The 21,276-nt window shown below is 44.2% G+C and overlaps 1 protein-coding gene across 3 annotated transcripts in view; it reads left to right on the plus strand.

The window, feature by feature from the left end:
* The window catches only part of ACO1 (aconitase 1), a 43,351-nt gene that overhangs the window by 19,003 nt on the left and 3,072 nt on the right, over nt 1-21,276 (plus strand). For all 3 annotated transcript variants that reach the window (XM_048290826.1, XM_048290827.1, XM_048290828.1), the window contains exons 7-18: nt 1,336-1,475; nt 2,411-2,582; nt 3,014-3,114; nt 4,119-4,235; nt 5,478-5,637; nt 16,147-16,282; nt 16,776-16,860; nt 17,147-17,303; nt 17,841-17,965; nt 18,735-18,839; nt 19,521-19,663; nt 21,104-21,251. In XM_048290826.1, coding sequence (XP_048146783.1) covers nt 1,336-1,475; nt 2,411-2,582; nt 3,014-3,114; nt 4,119-4,235; nt 5,478-5,637; nt 16,147-16,282; nt 16,776-16,860; nt 17,147-17,303; nt 17,841-17,965; nt 18,735-18,839; nt 19,521-19,663; nt 21,104-21,251 — 1,589 coding nt within the window. The remainder of the gene's footprint in view (nt 1-1,335; nt 1,476-2,410; nt 2,583-3,013; nt 3,115-4,118; nt 4,236-5,477; nt 5,638-16,146; nt 16,283-16,775; nt 16,861-17,146; nt 17,304-17,840; nt 17,966-18,734; nt 18,840-19,520; nt 19,664-21,103; nt 21,252-21,276) is intronic.

Raw genomic sequence — 21,276 nt, forward strand, 5'->3', positions numbered from 1 at the left:
ATGAAAGAGTTCTTGGCTTAGAATGCAAAGGTAAACAAGTTCAGTGTATCTAAAACATGACATCTTTGGGATTAGACACATCTCTTATTCTATATTTGGTTGCAGCATATGCATGGAGCCATCATTTAGATAAGTTGTAGTGCTAAAAGCTGCTTGGAAAAGTGTGACTCAGCCTCAGTTTTCCTCCAGAATTTGAAAAGTATGGCTGGACACAGTCTATAGCATATGTGCTCAAAATGCATACTCTTGGATCCAACATTTCTTTCCAGAGGCTGGTAATGCTGAACTTGGTTCATGACTGTCAGTGGTAGTCAGTCAGTTATATTGACTTACTTCACTTTTTAAAAATAGTTCAACACCCAGTGAAAGGAGCCACATGACTGGATTTGTCACAGCATTATCTTTTAAATTAACATAAGTATATAATTTTGAATAAAAGAGATTAGAAATTATTTTTCAGAACCATTATTAGATTAAGTGGGAAAAAGGATTGGAGTAGTGATTTGGCATTCATAAGTGACTATTACAGGCACTTTGTTCTAGCTCAGTATTCATTAAGCTCAACAAAAGGTAGAAGGAGATTTCAAAGGAGAAGATAAACATATGAGGGACTTTTTACAGGCAGCAAGTTATAAAACTGCTTGATGGTTTGGCTGCTTAATGCCAAATTGCTAGATAATAAACATCACAGGTTTGTTAGATTGCATATGACTATGACATCTTGATACATTACCTTAATAAATTAGCAATATTAAGTAGTAGCTGGAATTCTAATAGTGAAGGTGCTTATGCAAGGGTTCCCACCTACACATTCCCAAACCCTGTTGAAACGTAGTGGACATAAGGGAAGATATTTCTGTCTTAACAAGTAGCTTTTCTGTTAGCATTCTTTAGTAACGTTTCTTTCTTTCAAAATAACTTCTGAGTTTTCGTTTGGTGGCCAACAATCATGGTCTGCTTATATTTCACTCACAACACATCATGTTCAGTGCCTTGTCAGTGGTTCTTGGTTTAAGATATTAAATAAAACTTTCACGTCTGTTATTGTGAAACCCAAGCATTCTTAGAGTAAGTTATTTAGATTCACCTAATACCCTGTCTAATAGCTTAGGAACAAGGATGAAAATAGGAAATAAAATTAAATTAAAAAGCCCAACTTTGCAGAAACAGTAGTAAGATGAGGAGTGCCTCTTAGCAGAAGACTCAGGCTGTCTGCTTTCTCTCCTCTTTCACACCCTAAATAGAGTACTCATCAGGCAGTTGACTTCATGTGTTTGTCTCTGACACCTTCGTATCTTTCTAAATAGTTGCATTGTATCCTCCTGTTGCATGCAGGTGTGGGTGGCATTGAAGCAGAAGCAGTGATGTTGGGACAGCCGATCAGCATGGTACTTCCTGAGGTGGTTGGCTATAAGCTGGTAGGAAACCCTCAGCCACTGGTAACATCCACTGACATTGTGCTCACCATTACCAAGGTAAATTACCAAGATACGATATTTTTCCATTACTACCAAGAGCTAAACATATTCCGTAGGAGGGTGTCACTGTACTGACTGCTTGAGAGAACCCTGTTTGGGCTTCCACATAGTAATTTTGGACTTTTTAGAAGCTTTATCACTCTCTGTGGATTGGAATCAGCTGATCAAGGACAATTTTCTAGGCCAATCTGTTTCCAAGGGGCCAAACAAAATATATGTTGAGATATTTTGGAATTTGGTAATGTTTTGGAGCAACAGTGCTTTTCCTCTGCCTCAAAAATCCCCCGATGACTTGTTTTTGAAGTCCCCACTTAAAATAAGGCAATATAAATCCTGGAAACCAGACAGTAAGCATTTTAGTCTGATGTCTTCCATGTGCAGGTGTTTGACTCATGTCATATGTTCTTAATATGCTTACTCACTCTGTTCATTGTCACTGAATTAAGAGTATTACTGGGTCAGCATTAGTGTTGTTGGAAGTCAGAAATCTGGTACACAAGTTCATCATGGATGCTGTCTACAGAGAGACCTTCAAATGGGGAAAGCCAACATTTTTTTCATTATTTTATTCAGATATTGTGTGTGTTCAGTTTGACTGATGTACTTGTGCAGTTGGTTTTCCCTGTTTTCCCATCTTTGTGGGTTTGCTGGCTGAAGACTCCCTACACAGTTCTCCTCCTCTTAGAACATCATGTTGAGAAGAACACAGTTCTTGTAAGATAGTCTGGTTTAAATGAGAGGAAGAGCAAGTTTTAGAAGGAATATGTCCCTATGTTGTACCTTACTACTGAAACTTTACATCTGTGTCTTCATCTTCATTATTTAGTTTACTAAAAGCTTCCTGGTTTCAAATGGCTGTAGAAATCTTCACATAACAGACTTGCTTACGTTTGACACATAACAATGACACAGGCACTGTATTTTTATAACAGCACCTTCGCCAAGTTGGAGTTGTGGGTAAATTTGTGGAGTTTTTTGGTCCTGGTGTCGCCCAGCTGTCAATTGCTGACCGAGCCACCATTGCCAATATGTGTCCAGAGTATGGAGCAACAGCTGCCTATTTCCCAGTGGATGATATTAGCATTGGATACCTGATACAAACTGGTGAGTGTAAGAAGAGACCACAAGTTAAGGGGTAATTGACAGAAGGACTCCAGGTCTATATGGCATTAGTGGGATTGAATCAGGTGAAGCCACCTGAGCTTCAGTTTGTTTTTTTATTGAGGCTGGTTTTTGCACTTAGGATTCATGTTTAGGAAGAGGTGAGTGTTAGACTTATAGAACCTAAATGCCTGCCCAAAATCTGATCCTAGTTTGTCCAGATGACAGAAACAAGCCTAAGATTTTGTTTTGCAAAAGCCACTAAGTCTGCTCAATTGGTTTGTTTTTAGTGGATCTCTAATATTTGTCTTGAAAGAGTCTTGTAGTGCTGTTGACACTACATAGCCTGTTACACACTTTTTCTTGTTCTGTCAGATGGTGGTTCCTCCGTTTAACTTGCATTTTGTTTTTGCTGTATCTGGCTTTCATTTTAGGCCGTGACAAAGAGAAGGTTATGTGCACAAAAAGGTATCTTGAAGCTGTGGGAATGCTAAGAGATTTCAAGAACTCCTCTCAGGATCCAGACTTCACACAGGTTAGAAACCACTCTGTCTTCTGGCTCCTTGCTTTATGCCCTGTCTTATTTTATTGTGACAATTGTCTGTTTTTCACAGAAGAGATAATCAAGGGATTAAGAGATAGTCAAGGGATTTCTTATCCTTTGGTTTGGTCTGCACAGCTGTCTTATTTTAAGGCCCAGTGGAATGAATCAGCTGGCTCTTCAGGTGTGAAAACTTGGGTGTAGGTATAGATTGGCTCTCAATTGACCTCTAGCTGGTGGAGATTCTGCAGTTTGTTCCATGGAGCTTTGAGAAGTCCTGCCAGATTGAAGAGTGCTCTGAAGTGTAGCTATGGAGATAACGTGGATGTTGTCTGTGTGAGACTTGTTTGCAGTTTTACACTTCTTCTGTTCAGCTGGTTATTTTACTGTGTGAATCAGGACCCTTAGAAGCCCTGTGTTGTAACCACAGAGCACACAACTAATTTTCTATGCAAGAAAATTAAGATCTTACTCTGTGTCCAGGAAACTCAAGAATATTCCTGGTTTTCTCTACTGAAAAATTTTATTTTGCAACTTGTGTTTGGGTTTGCATGATTATTCAAAAATCTTATAGGAAGTCTTTGGAAGGATGTAGCACATTATGAAAACAAAGTTGGAATGTCGGTGAGGAATAGATTAATAGTCTGCTTTGGTTTGTGTCAGTACCAGTATTTCTTCACATAATTTTTTAACCTGCCGCTAGCATGCGAAAAGACAAATTAAAAAATAATTTATACGCTTAGATGCTTTAGTCACATTTGGTTTTTCAATAAGTTTAGTACTTTTGATAGCCATACCTATGAGCTGGCAGTGTTTAAAACTAGAACTGCTCCTTTTCTTCTGATCTTCCCCTTTTCACGTGTCTTCAATAATTTCTGCAAATAAAGATGTGCAGACTTAGCATTGGTTCAACAGCAGAGGTAAGCATACCTGTGGCTTACCTGACTTCAACCTACCAGGCAGTGCCCAACCACTCTCTGTTTATCTTACTTGAACAGGTTGTTGAGTTGGATCTCCATACTGTTGTGCCTTGCTGCAGTGGACCAAAAAGACCTCAGGACAAAGTTGCTGTGTCAGATATGAAGAAGGACTTTGAGACTTGTCTGGGAGCCAAGGTAGGGACTGGGAACACTTGGGCAAATAAACTAATGCATGCCTCTTAAAGCTGTCTGGTGTTCACGAGCTACGTTCTGGGGTTGTATGTTGTTTGTTTGCCTACTGAAAAATAGATGAGGGTATTAGACTGCAGTTTTGAATGTGACAGAAGCAATAGGTAGTTCAAAATTGCAGTGTTGCTTCTCTTGCATAAAACTGTTCAAATCCTATTGGAGTAGTATTTCTTTCTGATCTTAGGCCTAACACGGTTTTGACATACATTAGAGATTTCTGAACTTGCCACAAAGGGGGGTTGTTAATAGAGGGGCCAAAATACCTACTGCACTGAGTTCTGAGCTAACTACCCAGCTCTTCAGCTCTCCAAGCATTCCAAGGAGTTTATGCCCAAGTTATCCACAGCGTAGTTCCGCACTAAGAATTGAATCTATTTAGCAGAGCGGAACTGCGTGTGTCTCTGTGACACTGTGATGTTGGTGGTAGACAGGAAACAATGACTACATTCTGCATCATACAGTCAACAGTGGTCATTGAAAGAAGAGCTAGATTTGTATTTGAATGAATATTCCTGGATACTTTAGTTTTCTAAATCACTTTGAATCCTTATGTGATACAGTAACCATCCTTGTTAAATGCATTACAGAACTCTAGTGATGTAAATTGAGAAACCTAAACTCCAGCAGTTTCCAGTAGTTCTCAGTTTGTTACATTTTCCAAACTCCATTAGGTGATCTTGCTTTTCATGGCATGAGCAGTGCTTTCTTGCTCTTTGGTTTTGTTTTTTTTTTTTGAACTGTCAGACTTTTACCTCTCAAATCAGCTCCTGGTATACATTTAAGCTGTTTGGTAATCATGGCTTAAAAATCTTATATGTTAAGGCTAAAATTTCAGGACTAGATTGTGTACTAAGACTACGTGTGGTCAGGAATCTGGAACATACAGGAGTAGGAAGCATCTAAGCAGTCCGAAGGAGGAAGGAATGTTCATGCAGGAAGAAAATACAAATACATTTTGCTGCAAAGGCTGCCTCTTTTACCAGTAAACAGAGAAGAGGATAAACTCCAGAAAAAATAATTTTTGTCCACCATTTTGGTTGACCTGAGATGCAAGCCTTCACCATCAGACCTAAAAGCACATGCATGGATGTGACTAAAAGATGCTTCTCATTGGTGAAAAAACAGCCTGATGTTCAGTCAAAATATTTGTTAACCACTCCTTTTGATTCTTATTTTCTCCTCCTACAGCAAGGATTCAAGGGATTCCAAATTGCACCAGACCGACACAACAGCATAGTCAAATTTAATTTTGAGGGCTGTGACTTCGAGCTTGCTCATGGTTCAGTCGTGATTGCGGCCATTACAAGCTGTACAAACACCAGTAATCCCTCAGTTATGTTGGGTGCAGGTAAGTTGTTTTGCCTAATGTGCAGTAGTTTATGGCTCTGGATGTGTGTCTTAAAGACACTAACAACACTGATGAAATTCAACACGTACAGTCCTGGTTTTGTCATTTGGAGTGCTAAAACTGAGCTTAGTTTCTGGGTAGCAGAAGGACTTCTGGAAGTGGTAGCTAGAAATGTAGGTTGACAAAAATGTGTCCTTCCTGCATTGTCTTCTCTACAGGGCAAGCTGGAACTTAATTAACCAACACTTTTGACACTTTTTCAAATGCACAGAAGCTGATATATAGAGCTAAGAAGAGGCTGTTGAAAGTCAAAGCCAGAAGAGGGACTGTGAAGAATGGTCTATTGGTGTAAGTCATAAGGTGCTCTGATCTGTCAGCAGAGTACAAAACACACATTTGGCTAGAGGTTGCCTTCTAAGGTTGTTACGAAGAGTCTGAGGGCATGTTAGGTGTAACTAGAGGAAGCAAATTGTGTTCTCAGGGATTGAGAGCTTTCAGAGCCTTTTCTTTTACATCTCAACTGCATCCAAGAAGAGGCCAGAGGTGGGCTTGGCAATCACCACTACAGAACATTCTGACTTGGTTGTGTAAAATTTCAGGTCAGGAGATTGTTCATTTTTAACATGACTAGTCTGGGCAGAAAATTTGTCATTCCTCATGTGTACTTCTGGCAACAAAATAGGAATGAAGAGTGTCACCTCAAAGGGTTCAGTCTGTACTGGACAAGTTTGGCCTGCTTTCCCAGATGCTTGGCTACATGTTCACATATTTCTTTCTCTCTTCTGCAAACATATATATAGATGGTATCTGTCACTGTGTTGGGGTTTTAGTTTAGTCTTAGGTTTTCCTGTTAAAGGAATTTTCTCCCATATGCATGTTGCTAGGGGACAAATAGCTGTACTTAAGAAAGACAAAAAGGGGAGTGGGGCGGGCCTGGCTACTCTTTTGTCTACACCTGGGTGTGGGGACAGTTCGCTCTGAGCGTCCGGAGAGAGAAGCTGCAGAGAAAGGAGCTGCTGCTGCTTTCTTTTTGGCCGTTCTTTCTTCCTGCTGGAAGCAACGCCGGGACCCCAAAAGCCGCTTTTCCCTGCCCTGCTGGAGACCGAGCTGTGGCTGTCCTGCTCCGCTGCTGCTTCGAGCTTTCGCTACGCTGTAGCCCTGCTCACCCTGCCTGCCTGGGCCTCCGTGGTTTTTTCCCATCTGGATACATCTCGTCTGCCACCCGGGATTTGCGTTCGTCCCTGCCATTCCAGCCTGCTGTTCCTGAGAGTCCGGGATCGGCTGCCCAGCGGTTTGTGAAGCCTTTGTTCCATCCTTCCCGGGATCCCAGGGCACCAGAGCCGCGGGTTTCCCGAGCTCGCTCCGGAGCGCCCCCTGCAGCCGCGGGGGAACCATCGCACCTGCCCTGCTCACCGGGAGCCGCCAGCGCCCCTGCCGGCTGCGAGCGGAACTGCACCCGAGGGGAAAGGGCCCGACAGCCGAGAAGGCTGGCACTGGGTTTGTGATTGCTGTCACTGCCATAGTTGTTGTTGTTTTGTTTGACTGGTTATATACATATATATATAGAGTAAAGAACTGTTATTCCTATTTCCCACATCTTTGCCTAAAGGCCCTTGATTTCAAAATATAATAACTTGGAGGGAAAAGGGGTTATATCTGCCACTTCAAGGGGGCCTCTGCCTTCCTTAGCAGACACCTGTCTTTCAAAACCGAGACAGATCTTGGCGCCCAATGTGGGGCATGAGGGCATTAAGAGATAGAGGTGAAAAAGGAATAACAGTTCCTCGATAACTTTATTTTGTGTGCTGGATATTGGAACCTTGTTAGGCAGCACTATGTGGTCTAGTTTACCCTGGTTTGGGTGGCACGTAGCCGTGGCTATATTCTTCCCCTTTGCAGCTCCTTACTTGAATATGGGTCCTCTGACTAAGGCTACCATTGCTGTTATCCAGCTTGCGTTATGGGTCGAGAAGGTGAGGAATTCATGGGTTTTTAACTTCCTCCGGAATGTGGGCACATGGATAAACAGCTATCACACACTGAGCACATGTTTTTGGGATTATGTTAACAATGGTACCTTCTGTGAGGAAATGACACCAGGGGAAGTTTTCTCCCAACCCCTCAACCAGTTCTTTGGGCCCACCCCATCAATTTTCGAAGGGTTTAAATTCCCTCTGAATGCTAACCATCTGCTGCTGATAGGCCTACTCTATTTAGCATTCAAGGATAAGTTGAGATTGGCTTGGATATCTACCCGGACACCAGCCCCAGAGACTAGAGATCCTGCCCCAGAACCTGACATGGCCCCAGAGAGTAGAGTTCCTACCCCAGAGCCTGATCCTGCCCCAGAGCCTGACACGGCCCCAGACACTAGAGATCCTACCCCAGAGCCAGAGCCTGCCACAGCCCCAGACACTAGAGATCCCGCCCCACAGACTGATACTGCCCAACAGTCCACCTCAGAAATGGACTACCCAAACTGGGTGGGGGTACTGGCAAAAGGGATGCAGGAGATGTGCCAAGAGATGGGTCAGGTGCGCCAGGGGATATGCCAGGAGATGGGTCAGGTGCGCCAGGAGATATGCCAGGAGATGGGCCAGGTGCGCAAGGAGATGTGCCAGGAGATGGGCCAGGTGCGCCAGGAGATATGCCAATTGCTAAGGGAATACACCTCCTCAGCTAGTGAAAAACCCTCTCCCTGCCCCAAAGAGGGTGAGTCCGATGGTGCAGCAGTGGAACCCACGGATGTTACAACCGTCCAGGCTTCAGCTGAACCACAAGGACAACCACAGCCAGCAGCAGTCGCCCCTGTGCAAAGGAGGAAGTATAAGACCAAATCAGTACGACCAGTTAATGATGATGGGCAACCAGGGCCCTCACAACCAGCAGGAGAGCCAGAGCCAGAAGTCATCACTGAGTCCCTGTCGCACGACAGTCTCCGTGCTATGCGAAACGACATTGTGCGAAGGGGGCGTGAGCCTTATACCACCTGGCTGCTTCGGTTTTGGGACCTTATGGACACAAGTGTGCAACTGGATAGTGGCGAGGCAAGGTATCTGGGATCGTTGACTCAGGACCCAGGTGTGGACCAGATATTTGTGAGGGAGCCAGGGCCTCTCTCTCTCTGGGAGTGGCTCTTAATGAGTGTGAGAGAAAGGTTCATTCACAAAGAAAGAATGCAGGAGTATCATCATAGAATGCAGTGGAAGACACTCGAGCAAGGGATCCAACAGCTAAGAGAGGTGGCAATATTAGAGGTACTCTTTGGGAAGGATGGACAGCATGATAATGACCCCGATAAGGTCAAATGCACAGGACAGATGATGTGGAACCTGGCAAGGCTAGGGCCATCGCAATACACCACCTTCATTGCAACGATTGATGCTGACAATACCCGAGAAACAGTGGGCTCTGTTGCCAACAGGCTCAGGCATTATGACAGCATGATCAATGGCCCGCTGAAAGCTCATGTCTCTGCTGTGGTCCAGGACCTCAAAGAGGAGATGAAGGAGAAGATGGAGGAGATGAGGGAGGAGATGAGGAGGGTCAGTGTGGCACCAGTGCGAGTCACAGGCCCCCAAGTCAGAGCCCGTCGTCCCCCTGCTAGAGAGAGAGGGTACACCCCACGAGCTGAGCTGTGGTTTTTCCTGTGTGAGCATGGGGAAGACATGAGAAGGTGGGATGGGAAACCCACCTCTGCCCTGGCAGCGCGGGTGCGTGAACTCAAGGAGGGAGGCACTAACCGGGGGGGTTCCGCTAAGGTGAAGGTAGCCTCAGCCTCCCGTGACCGAGCTGCCAGGTATTACAGAAGGGAGGATGATATGTCGGATCCCCTTGAAGGTACCTCGAGCATGTACGCCCAGGGAAAGAATGATAACCAGGGCTAGAGGGGCCCTGCCTCTAGCCAGGAAGAGGCATGGGAGAACCGAGTTTTCTGGACGGTGTGGATCCGATGGCCTGGCACATCAGAGCCACAAAAATATGATGCATTGGTTGATACTGGGGCACAATGTACTTTAATGCCATCGGGACATGTGGGGGCAGAACCTGTATCCATCGCTGGGGTGACCGGGGGATCACAGCAGTTGACCCTTTTGGAAGCTGAGGTGAGCCTGACTGGGAAGGAGTGGCAAAAGCATCCGATTGTGACCGGCCCAGAGGCCCCGTGTATTCTGGGCATAGACTTCCTCCGGAATGGCTACTACAAAGACCCAAAAGGACTCAGGTGGGCATTTGGGATTGCTGCTGTGGAGGCAGAGGGCATTAGGCAGTTGAACACCCTGCCTGGACTATCTGAGAATCCTTCTGCAGTTGGGCTCCTGAAAGTGGAAGAGCAACGAGTGCCAATTGCCACCTCGACAGTGCACCGCCGGCAGTATCGGACAAATCGAGATGCTGTGATCCCCATCCACAAGATGATCCGCGAGCTGGAGAGTCAAGGGGTGGTCAACAAGACCCACTCACCCTTCAACAGCCCCATCTGGCCTGTGCGCAAGTCTGACGGGGAATGGAGATTGACTGTGGACTATCGTGCCCTGAATGAAGTGACTCCACCGTTGAGCGCTGCCGTGCCAGACATGTTGGAGCTCCAGTACGAGCTGGAGTCCAAAGCAGCAAAGTGGTACGCCACTATTGACATTGCCAATGCATTCTTCTCCATTCCTCTGGCAGCAGAGTGCAGGCCTCAGTTTGCCTTCACCTGGAGGGGCGTGCAGTACACCTGGAACCGACTGCCCCAGGGGTGGAAGCACAGTCCCACCATCTGTCATGGACTGATCCAGACTGCACTAGAAAAGAGTGAGGCTCCAGAACATCTGCAGTACATTGATGACATCATTGTGTGGGGGAACACTGCAACCGAAGTGTTTGAGAAAGGAGAGAGAATAATTCAAATTCTCCTGCAAGCTGGTTTTGCCATCAAGAAGAGCAAGGTCAAGGGACCTGCCCGAGAGATCCAGTTCCTGGGAGTAAAGTGGCAAGATGGACGACGTCAGATTCCCACTGAGGTCATCAATAAGATCACAGCAATGTCTCCGCCGACCAACAAGAAGGAAACACAAGCTTTCCTAGGTGCTATAGGTTTCTGGAGGATGCACATTCCCGAGTACAGCCAGATCGTGAGTCCTCTCTACCTGGTTACCCGCAAGAAGAATGATTTCCACTGGGGCCCTGAACAGCAGCAAGCCTTCGCCCAGATCAAACAGGAAATTGCTCACGCCGTAGCCCTTGGCCCAGTCAGGACAGGACCAGAGGTGAAGAACGTGCTCTACTCTGCAGCCGGGAACAATGGTCTGTCCTGGAGCCTCTGGCAGAAGGTGCCTGGTGAGACTCGGGGCCGACCACTGGGATTCTGGAGCCGAAGCTACAGAGGATCTGAAGCCAACTACACTCCCACCGAGAAGGAAATCCTGGCAGCTTATGAAGGAGTCCAGGCTGCCTCAGAAGTAATCGGTACTGAGGCACAACTCCTCCTGGCACCCCGACTACCGGTGCTGGGGTGGATGTTCAAAGGAAAGGTTCCCTCCACACATCACGCCACCGACGCTACTTGGAGCAAATGGATTGCCCTCATCACGCAGCGCGCCCGAATTGGAAACCCAAGTCGCCCTGGGATCTTGGAAATAATTACAAACTGGCCAGAAGGTGAGACTTTTGGGTTATCTTCTGAAGAAGAAGAGGAGCAGGTGACACGTGCCGAAGAAGCCCCACCATATAACGAGCTACCAGAGAGTGAAAGACAATGCGCCCTCTTCACTGATGGTTCCTGCCGAATTGTAGGCGCTAGCCGGAAATGGAAAGCCGCTGTATGGAGCCCCACACGACAAGTTGCACAGGCCACTGAAGGAGAAGGTGGATCGAGCCAATTTGCTGAGCTCAAAGCTGTCCAATTAGCTCTGGACATAGCTGAAAGAGAGAAGTGGCCAAAGCTCTACCTCTACACCGATTCATGGATGGTAGCCAATGCTCTGTGGGGTTGGCTGGAAAGGTGGAAGAAGGCAAACTGGCAGCGCAGAGGAAAACCAATCTGGGCTGCTGAAGAGTGGAAAGACATTGCCACTCGGGTAGAGAAGCTATCCGTGAAGGTCCGTCATGTAGATGCTCACATCCCCAAGAGCCGGGCTAATGAAGAACATCGTAACAACAAACAGGTAGATCAGGCTGTGAAAATAGAGGTGTCCCAGATAGACTTGGATTGGCAACATAAAGGAGAACTGTTCCTAGCTCGATGGGCCCATGATGCCTCAGGCCATCAGGGCAGAGATGCCACCTATAAGTGGGCACGAGACCGAGGGGTGGATCTAACCATGGACAGTATCTCCCAGGTGATCCATGATTGTGAGACATGCGCTGCGATCAAGCAGGCCAAGCGGGTGAAGCCTCTGTGGTATGGCGGGCGATGGTCCAAATACAAGTATGGGGAGGCCTGGCAGATTGATTACATCACACTGCCTCAAACCCGCCAAGGCAAGCGCTATGTGCTCACAATGGTAGAAGCCACCACTGGGTGGCTGGAGACCTACCCTGTGCCTCATGCTACTGCCCGGAACACCATCCTGGGCCTGGAAAAGCAAGTCCTTTGGAGGCATGGCACCCCTGAGAGAATCGAGTCTGACAATGGGACTCATTTCAAGAACAGCCTTATAAACACCTGGGCTAGAGAACATGGCATAGAGTGGGTGTACCACATCCCTTACCATGCACCAGCAGCTGGGAAGGTTGAGCGGTGTAATGGACTGCTTAAAACCACCTTGAAGGCACTGGGTGGGGGGACTTTCAAAAACTGGGAGATGCATTTAGCAAGAGCCACCTGGTTAGTTAACACTCGAGGTTCCACCAGCCGAGCAGGCCCTGCCCAATCCGAACCCCTACAAACAACAGATGGAGATAAGGTTCCAGTGGTGCACATGAGAGGTATGCTTGGAAAAACTGTTTGGGTAAAGTCTGCCTTGAGCAAAGACAAACCCATCCGTGGGGTTGTTTTTGCTCAGGGACCAGGTTGCACCTGGTGGGTGATGCAAAAGGATGGAGAGACCCGATGCTTACCTCAAGAGGACCTTGTTTTAGGGTGAACTACCCATGGCTCTGCACTTGTATCAATATCAGCATGTATATTTGTATATAATTTGGGTAATGCATAGGTTTATATGGTTAAAAAAAAAAGTTAAGTTTCATGTAACATGTTAGTATGGGAAAAAATTCGGGGTGGATAATGTTGGGGTTTTAGTTTAGTCTTAGGTTTTCCTGTTAAAGGAATTTTCTCCCATATGCATGTTGCTAGGGGACAAATAGCTGTACTTAAGAAAGACAAAAAGGGGAGTGGGGCGGGCCTGGCTACTCTTTTGTCTACACCTGGGTGTGGGGACAGTTCGCTCTGAGCGTCCGGAGAGAGAAGCTGCAGAGAAAGGAGCTGCTGCTGCTTTCTTTTTGGCCGTTCTTTCTTCCTGCTGGAAGCAACGCCGGGACCTCAAAAGCCGCTTTTCCCTGCCCTGCTGGAGACCGAGCTGTGGCTGTCCTGCTCCGCTGCTGCTTCGAGCTTTCGCTACGCTGTAGCCCTGCTCACCCTGCCTGCCTGGGCCTCCGTGGTTTTTTCCCATCTGGATACATCTCGTCTGCCACCCGGGATTTGCGTTCGTCCCTGCCATTCCAGCCTGCTGTTCCTGAGAGTCCGGGATCGGCTGCCCAGCGGTTTGTGAAGCCTTTGTTCCATCCTTCCCGGGATCCCAGGGCACCAGAGCCGCGGGTTTCCCGAGCTCGCTCCGGAGCGCCCCCTGCAGCCGCGGGGGAACCATCGCACCTGCCCTGCTCACCGGGAGCCGCCAGCGCCCCTGCCGGCTGCGAGCGGAACTGCACCCGAGGGGAAAGGGCCTGACAGCCGAGAAGGCTGGCACTGGGTTTGTGATTGCTGTTACTGCCATAGTTGTTGTTGTTTTGTTTGACTGGTTATATACATATATATATAGAGTAAAGAACTGTTATTCCTATTTCCCACATCTTTGCCTAAAGGCCCTTGATTTCAAAATATAATAACTTGGAGGGAAAAGGGGTTATATCTGCCACTTCAAGGGGGCCTCTGCCTTCCTTAGCAGACACCTGTCTTTCAAAACCGAGACACACTGCATCTGTAGGATCATCGCTGCATTAGGGCTTACTAGTCTGTCAGACTGTTCATGTGATGCAGACTTTATTCCTACAAAGGTCAGCAGGGATGTGCAATGGGCAATACAAAGGCCCTTGACCAGAGAGGATTATTTCCTGGTTAAAGTAATGTAATTTGTCTTTATTCCTGTGTGGTGCTGGGAAGCTTTTGGCTTGTCAACAGTCTCTGTCAACATTCACTTTGTGTTTGGCTTTTTGATGTGATATTTTCACCTGTTTTCAGACTAGGATCTGTCTTTAGGTGCTTTACAGTACCAGCAGTTCACCCCCCTCCCAGGCACAAAAAGTCTTTTAAATTCTGGCAGCAGTTTCAAAGTCCATCATAAACTAAGACAAAAGAGGGCAAAAGGGAAACAGAGGAGACACCTGCTCGTTTTCTTACCACTTTGAGAGGAACGGAATTGAACAAGGTGTCCCAGTCCACTTGCCCTTAACAGGACAGCCAAGGCAGCATACCTCTTTCTCAGGTCCATTCTGCATAATCACAGAAACAGAGCTGTATTTCTTTCTTCCAAGGATCAAGAAGTAGGTTTTCTCCAGGCAGACTCTCTTTGCCTTGTCTATTCCCTTAGTTCTAGCTGTGTGTGTATCCTCAGTTGTGTCACCTGTTCAGGACAGTTTCCTGAAGTGCTTGGCTTCCAGGCTAATGACATGCTTTTTTAACTCTCTCTGAGGCAGTAGGGATACTGATCTTTCAACCATCTTGGTTTAATAGCTCTATGAGTTTAAAATGTAGAATGCGCTGCAGATACAAATAAAGTTGGTTCTTTGAGTGCATTCACTACTACGTAATGCACAGCACCGTGAAGAATGTAATCCTAAGGATTTTAGTGTACGTGCTCAGATTTGGTGGCTACTCCCACCTTTGCTGCCGTTCTGTACAGCAGCACTTACGTTTTGACCTTGACAAGGAAGGAAAAGGTAATTGTCAGTCTCTGATAAATGTTTGTAAACAAATGTGTTGACAACCTCTGAGATACCCACAAGAAATGCGATAATTTGGCTTTCAGGATGAGTTTTCAAATGAAAATAAATAAACATACAGTGTTCCCAAATAAGTAACCAAGCTAAAAAATCCAGGATATGAACAGTTCTTTCAAACTACTTCAAACTATGTATCACACTAAGTGGGGGCTGTGTGTCTGCGGGGATAGTGGGTATGTGCTGTAGGAACCTTGACAGCCTAATCTGAGTTTATAAAGGTGTTGGATTAAGGTTGCTCAGAGGAATTGAAGTTCTGGCATTTCCTCGCCAGTTTTGAGAGTTTGACTTTGCTGTCTTTTCAGAAGTGATATGAGCAGGAAGACTGAAGGAAACACTTTCAAACAGGCTGTCAAACTCTCAGTTCCTAGGATGATCATTTGTTCATGGTTTCATTTGCAAAAGTATCCAAGAGCTCCAGTTTCTGCAACTTCCTCTTCAGTAGCTAAGGAACCTCATCAATTTCAGGAATAGGACCGCTTCTTTAAATTCACGTGTGTAGGCCATTTCACACAACACTTAAAAGTGTCATGGTCCAGGTTGTGTCTAGCAGAGCTGCCAGACAGCTGGCAAACATAAAACAGTTTGATGACATCTTCCTGTCGGAGATCATGTTGGATCAAAGCACAGCTTATGTCTATTTTCTTACCTAAATGGATGTCGTGTGAGAGGGAAAACGCAGCATGGGAATGTGAAGTTTTGCATAGTTTGCCTATCTGCTGCTTCTTTTACATTCACCCTGGGAAAGAACTGGGGAGGACTTGTTTTCTGAACATTCGTCTATGTGTGGACAATTAATTTCAAAGGAATGAATTCAGGATAAATGTGTGTGTCTAGTAACATGTTCCATTGAAACATCTCTATGCATATTACAAATCCAGGAGTAGTAAAACAGCACTCGTGCAACAAGCTGTGGATTGTGAGATAGCTTGTTTGTGGCAAGGGCCAGCGTTGGTGCTCTGATAGCTTTCTGCTTCTGGGGGTAGCAAGCGCTATGCTGGCAGTTGTTTCTTCTCTGGGTTACTAGACCATGGTAAGTGGGAACTTAACGGTTCTTCCTTGCATTTTTTGTGAGACATTTGTCTTAAAAATAGTGTTCTGAATTTTGAATGTCTGCTTGCTGCCCCAGTGAATGCATCTTATTGAAAGCATCTGCCATCAACTTTCTAGTGGAACAGAAATTGCAGTCTGGATCTACAGTTCAACAGAGCATTTAAGCTGGTTATTATGGAATCAGTGCTGTTGGCTCACAATTTCATTGCTGCTGCCTTTTCTGTTCCCACTTATTTAATGGTACTTCTCTTAACATGCTTATCCACCAAACTGTCTTCACTTCCAGGAAAATCTGCAACCACCCTCTGTATTTTTCAGGATTGCTTGCTAAGAAAGCTGTTGAAGCTGGTTTGACAGTGAAGCCATACATTAAAACCAGCCTGTCCCCAGGAAGCGGGGTTGTCACTTACTATCTGAGGGAGAGTGGAGTTATGCGTTACCTTTCTCAACTAGGGTAGGAGTGCTTTTCTTGCTGTTGTCCTGTGGGTGCTTCAATAAAAGCATTGTCAACATGTGATGCAATAGAATAACTATTTCTCTGTAGAGCTTAAAGATATTGCAGGTACCTTATGATATGATCCTGCATGAGTGAACACACTGCTGTTGTGTTGGCCGGCTTTATAACAATGATGAAGGCCTGCTGTAGCTTCTTGAGGACTTATGTTCTTAAGCATGAGAATGGGTTATTTTCAAGACTATCATTCTGAAATAGTCTAAATCACACTATATTGTGTTACCTAGTAAGAGGAACAACATTTCCCATTCTGTGTGCATAGACAGTCACTGCAATGGTAAAAATAGAGCATTCTCAAAAATGCTGTTTTCAGCACCATTTCATTTGTTAAAGCAGTGCATCTCCTGAAAGTAACCATTGCCAACTGCTGGGTGGTTAGATGTCTTGCTTCAAGATAGCTTTTTGTTCACCATTATTTTTGTGCTTTGTATAGGTTTGATGTGGTGGGTTATGGCTGCATGACATGTATTGGCAATAGTGGACCCTTACCGGAGTCTGTTGTTGAGGCCATTACACAGGTATGCAGTTTTTCCTGTGCAGCTCATTTATGTAAGCTGTTCTCTGCTGTGTGCTGTTCTGAGCTGTATTATACTGTGTGTTGACTCTTCTCAGCTCTGTACAAAGTAAATTCAGTCTGTATTCTCTTTTCTGTATTCTCTTTTCTGTTTTGGGATTGTTTGGAAGGAGACAATTCTGTGACTGTCCAGTCATTGTTGTTGCAGTGTAGTGAGGCTCTGCAGACTTGCTGTATGTGTGGATTCTGCAAGCACCTCACGTATCTTTGTCTCAAACTGTGTGTTACAGGGAGACCTCGTGGCAGTGGGTGTGTTGTCTGGCAATAGGAATTTTGAAGGGCGTGTCCATCCCAACACTCGTGCTAACTACCTGGCCTCCCCACCACTGGTGATAGCCTATGCAATTGCAGGGACCATCCGGATTGACTTTGAGAAAGAGCCTTTGGGTAAGACAGTGTCAGGATGCTTCTTTTCACAGCTTATAAACGAAACTGTTCGGAACTAAGCTCTTCAGAAACATTTGTCCTAGGGAAGTGTTTTAAAGTACTAAGCACCTCTGGGAGACAGAGTATGTAATTGTTAAGAGTCAGAGCAACAAGGAGTTACTATGATGGAGAAAGAATAATGCTCAGGTGTGGCTTCCCCCCGATTCCACTGGGTGGTATTTTTGGTTTTATACAGGTGATAGTCTTTCAAGAGCTAACCTGAGTTAGTAGCTTTTCCTTGTGCAGACAACTTTAAAACATCCTTTCCAGCATAAATGATTCTATGAATTATTCTGGAAGGCCATGGGAAGTCACAAAAGAAGGATTATGTACAGGCATTATCAAGTCTGTGGCACACTTTTTTGTCAGATCCTTGTAGGAGAAATAAAGTGTCTTGTGAGTGTTACAAGGAACACATAGCTAGAGGACACAGTGGTAAACTTTTTTCTTCTTAATGAAAAATTTATGCAACAAATGTTACAATACCATTTTATACAGGAATAAATGCTTCGGGGAAGAAGATTTTCCTGAAAGATATCTGGCCAACAAGAAACGAGATTCAGGCTGTTGAGCGTCAGTTTGTTATTCCTGGGATGTTCAAGGAGGTCTACCAAAAAATAGAGGTGAATTAATCCTCTTGGCAGTAGTTTGATTGATGTACTATGCTATTCTGAAGACATTAAATAAGATGGCCATGATAATGAAATGAACCTTTTTCATCTATGGGTGTTGCTCTTGTTCTCACAAATATTCAAATGAGGGTTTTTTTAAAAAATTATTTGGATAATTAATTCATTTTTACAGACTGTCATGTTTTGAAAATCGCTCCGTTTGATATTTTTAATGTAACATGTAGATGATGCGTTTTCAACAGCCATCCCCAGCTGATACTAGAAGGTAGAATATTCCAGCTTCACAAATGTCTGATTTTTTTTTCAGCTGACATAAAATTCATTTGCATTAACTAACAGGATTGACATCAGAAAAAAAAACTTGTACCTGGTAATGTCTTCCTGCAAATCTTTCTCAAGTGTTGAAACAAAATGTTCTTATGGTTGATATGTTAGGGAAGCTTCTTAAAATTACTGAAAAATACACTAGAGAATTATAAAGTGTTACCTGTGTACATAATACAGGTTATTCTCAGAAAACAGGATGAATGTCTCTTCTTTTGTAATGAAGTGAGGATTTTCCTAAATCTTTTAATAGATAGAATCATTAAAAAAACCCCCTCAAACATAATGTATATTGTTATGTGCATTTTCCAAAGTGCTCTAAGAAATATGCAAGGCTTTTGCTGAAGTCAAATTTGTAATTTCACCTGGATTCTAAAGTAATTATGTTGCTTCTGAAGTCTTAGAAACCAGTGAAAGGATTCTGTGTGTTTTTCAGACAGTAAACAAATCTTGGAATGCCTTAGATGCTCCTTCAGATAAACTGTATACTTGGAATCCCAAGTCTACTTATATCAAGTCTCCTCCTTTCTTTGATGGTCTGGTACGTATGTTCTTTTTCTTTGAATCAAGTCAAAGTGTGCAGTGGTCTTGACTCATATTGAAGGTGAGGTAACGCCACTCCAAGGGGCCTGAGAGGATCCATAAAAGCCTGTTGAGGCCCTGGTTCTTAAATGTTAGAATTGCACTATTGTGTTCATTTTAATACAAAGACATGAGTGAATCTCAAAATTGTAAGGATTCCCTTTCACTTCAGGGCTCTCAAAAAGTCTCATTTTCCTTTTAAGTTGAAATACTTCTAAATAGTCACAAAGAAAGGGGAAAAAAAAAAAGAGTAGGAAATGAAACGCACAGTTCTGCCTGCTTGCATTTTGCAGCAAATAGTTCCATGTTTGGATTGCTAATTCAGTGCCATTTAAAAGTAAAGGGAGATTTTAATGTATGCACAGGTATAGGAATCCTGGATTTTCATGCATGTGTCACACAGGAAGCCTTGGCTGGTTTTCTTGTCTCCTCTATTTTCTTCATGCATGAGCCTGCCGGCAGACAGCCGGGGCATCATGTTTGTTCAAGAACATAAACATTTTTAATAGGGTTGGGTTTTTTCTTTCTCCTAACTTGTATAAAAAGGGAGACTTTATTTTGCAATTTCCACTTTTTTGAGAAAGGTAAAGGAATTATTTTTCGTGTATTAATTGTTTTGTTTGTGTTTATGATGACTTAGACATTGGCTCTTCAGACCCCGAAAACAATAGAAGATGCTTATGTCCTATTGAGTTTTGGGGATTCTGTGACAACTGACCACATATCTCCAGCAGGGAACATCGCAAGAAATAGTCCTGCAGCCCGTTATTTGACCAGCAGAGGGTAAGCACTGCTTCTTGTTCTTGTCATGAAGTGGGAAGAGCAAACACACCGCAACTATTATACCGTGTTACATGCACACATACCTTCTGTCTGTTCACATACACTTGTATACCTTAACGGATGCCCGGACAACATATAAATTAAGAAAGAAAAACATTTCTCTTTCTGCTGATTCGGCAGCTCTCACTATGTGTAAGAAGTAGAATCGAGTTCTGTACATGTGTTATCACTGTAGAGCTAAAGACCTTTTAATGGAAATAGGGGAAGAGGATGATTTACTGCAAAAACTAGCCTGTAAGTTTATTCATAAATAAGGGAATCAAGATTTGTCTCCATATCAAAACAAAATGACCGTTTTCCTTAGTGCCAAAAATGGGTTTTATATTCATTTCTTCTAGCATGTGCAACTGGTTCCTAGAGCTAGGCTCTTAGGCACTACAGAACATCCAGAAGTTAAGGTTTTGGTGCAGCTGCGAAAACTGGCAAATCTATTGTGGCTGGAATCCAAACTCTTGTAAAATGTTAATTTTTTCTATAGCCAGTCTGTCAGTTTAGTACTTGGGGTTCAACTTAAGGCAAGACTGAATAGGTCAACTTACCAAGTTGACCTTTCAGTCTGCACAGCTAATATAATGCTTTTATTCTCTGATTCAGCACTTCTTACAACTTCAGTGATGTTTTGAGCAACAGCACTGACATAAAAAAAAAGTCCTAACTCATTAGACTTAATAATTTTGGGAAAAAATGGATTAAAACACTGTGATATAATGAAAACCAACTGCTCTGGACTCTTTGACCGTCCTGCTATCAGTTAGTTGAAAATCTGAATAGTCCTACATGCATTATAAAACAGATGATGTATGTCATACCTGCAGTTTAGATGTAGACCAATGCAAACAGTCTAATTTTCTTTCACATTCCAGTGTATTTTTTGTTTGCTGGTTAGACTGGAGTGTCCCCTCATTCTCATATTTCTGTTTGCAAGTGAACTTTTTTTTCTGTAGTTCTAACTTGCAGCAGAGGTTCTTGCTGCCTTTCAGCTATCTAGCACAGTGCTCTGCCTGTTTTCTAGATGCTATAGTAATATAAATAATAAGGAGGATTTGCAGGCACCAGCTATTAAGAAAAAAGTCATGTTGCATCTTCTGACAATATAAATTATATCCTTGCATCACTGTCAGATACTGTTTTCTAGGGCAAGAGTTGAGAATACTATGGAAGCTGCTTTTTATGACCAAACCATAGCTATTTTTAAATTATTTCTCTTTTCTTTCAAAACGTCTGAAAAGTAGAAGTATTGGCTAACTGGATGCTCCTGTCAGGGTGGGAACTATGTACATACCTGCCTCATAAACACCGATTTATTACTTTCTTTTTTTAGAGCACAGAATGCTTTTAGTCTAAAAGCAACACAGTTTCCTTTCTTCTTTCCCTTAATAGCTTGACTCCTCGAGAGTTCAATTCTTATGGCTCCCGCAGAGGGAATGATGCTGTCATGGCCAGAGGGACATTTGCAAACATTCGCTTGGTCAACAAGTTTATTGATAAACAAGGACCTCAGACTATCCATTTCCCTTCTGGGGAAATTGTAAGTACACATGCTGCTCTAAACT

This window comes from Corvus hawaiiensis, chromosome Z (genome assembly GCF_020740725.1).
Source record: "Corvus hawaiiensis isolate bCorHaw1 chromosome Z, bCorHaw1.pri.cur, whole genome shotgun sequence".
NCBI lineage: Eukaryota > Metazoa > Chordata > Aves > Passeriformes > Corvidae > Corvus > Corvus hawaiiensis.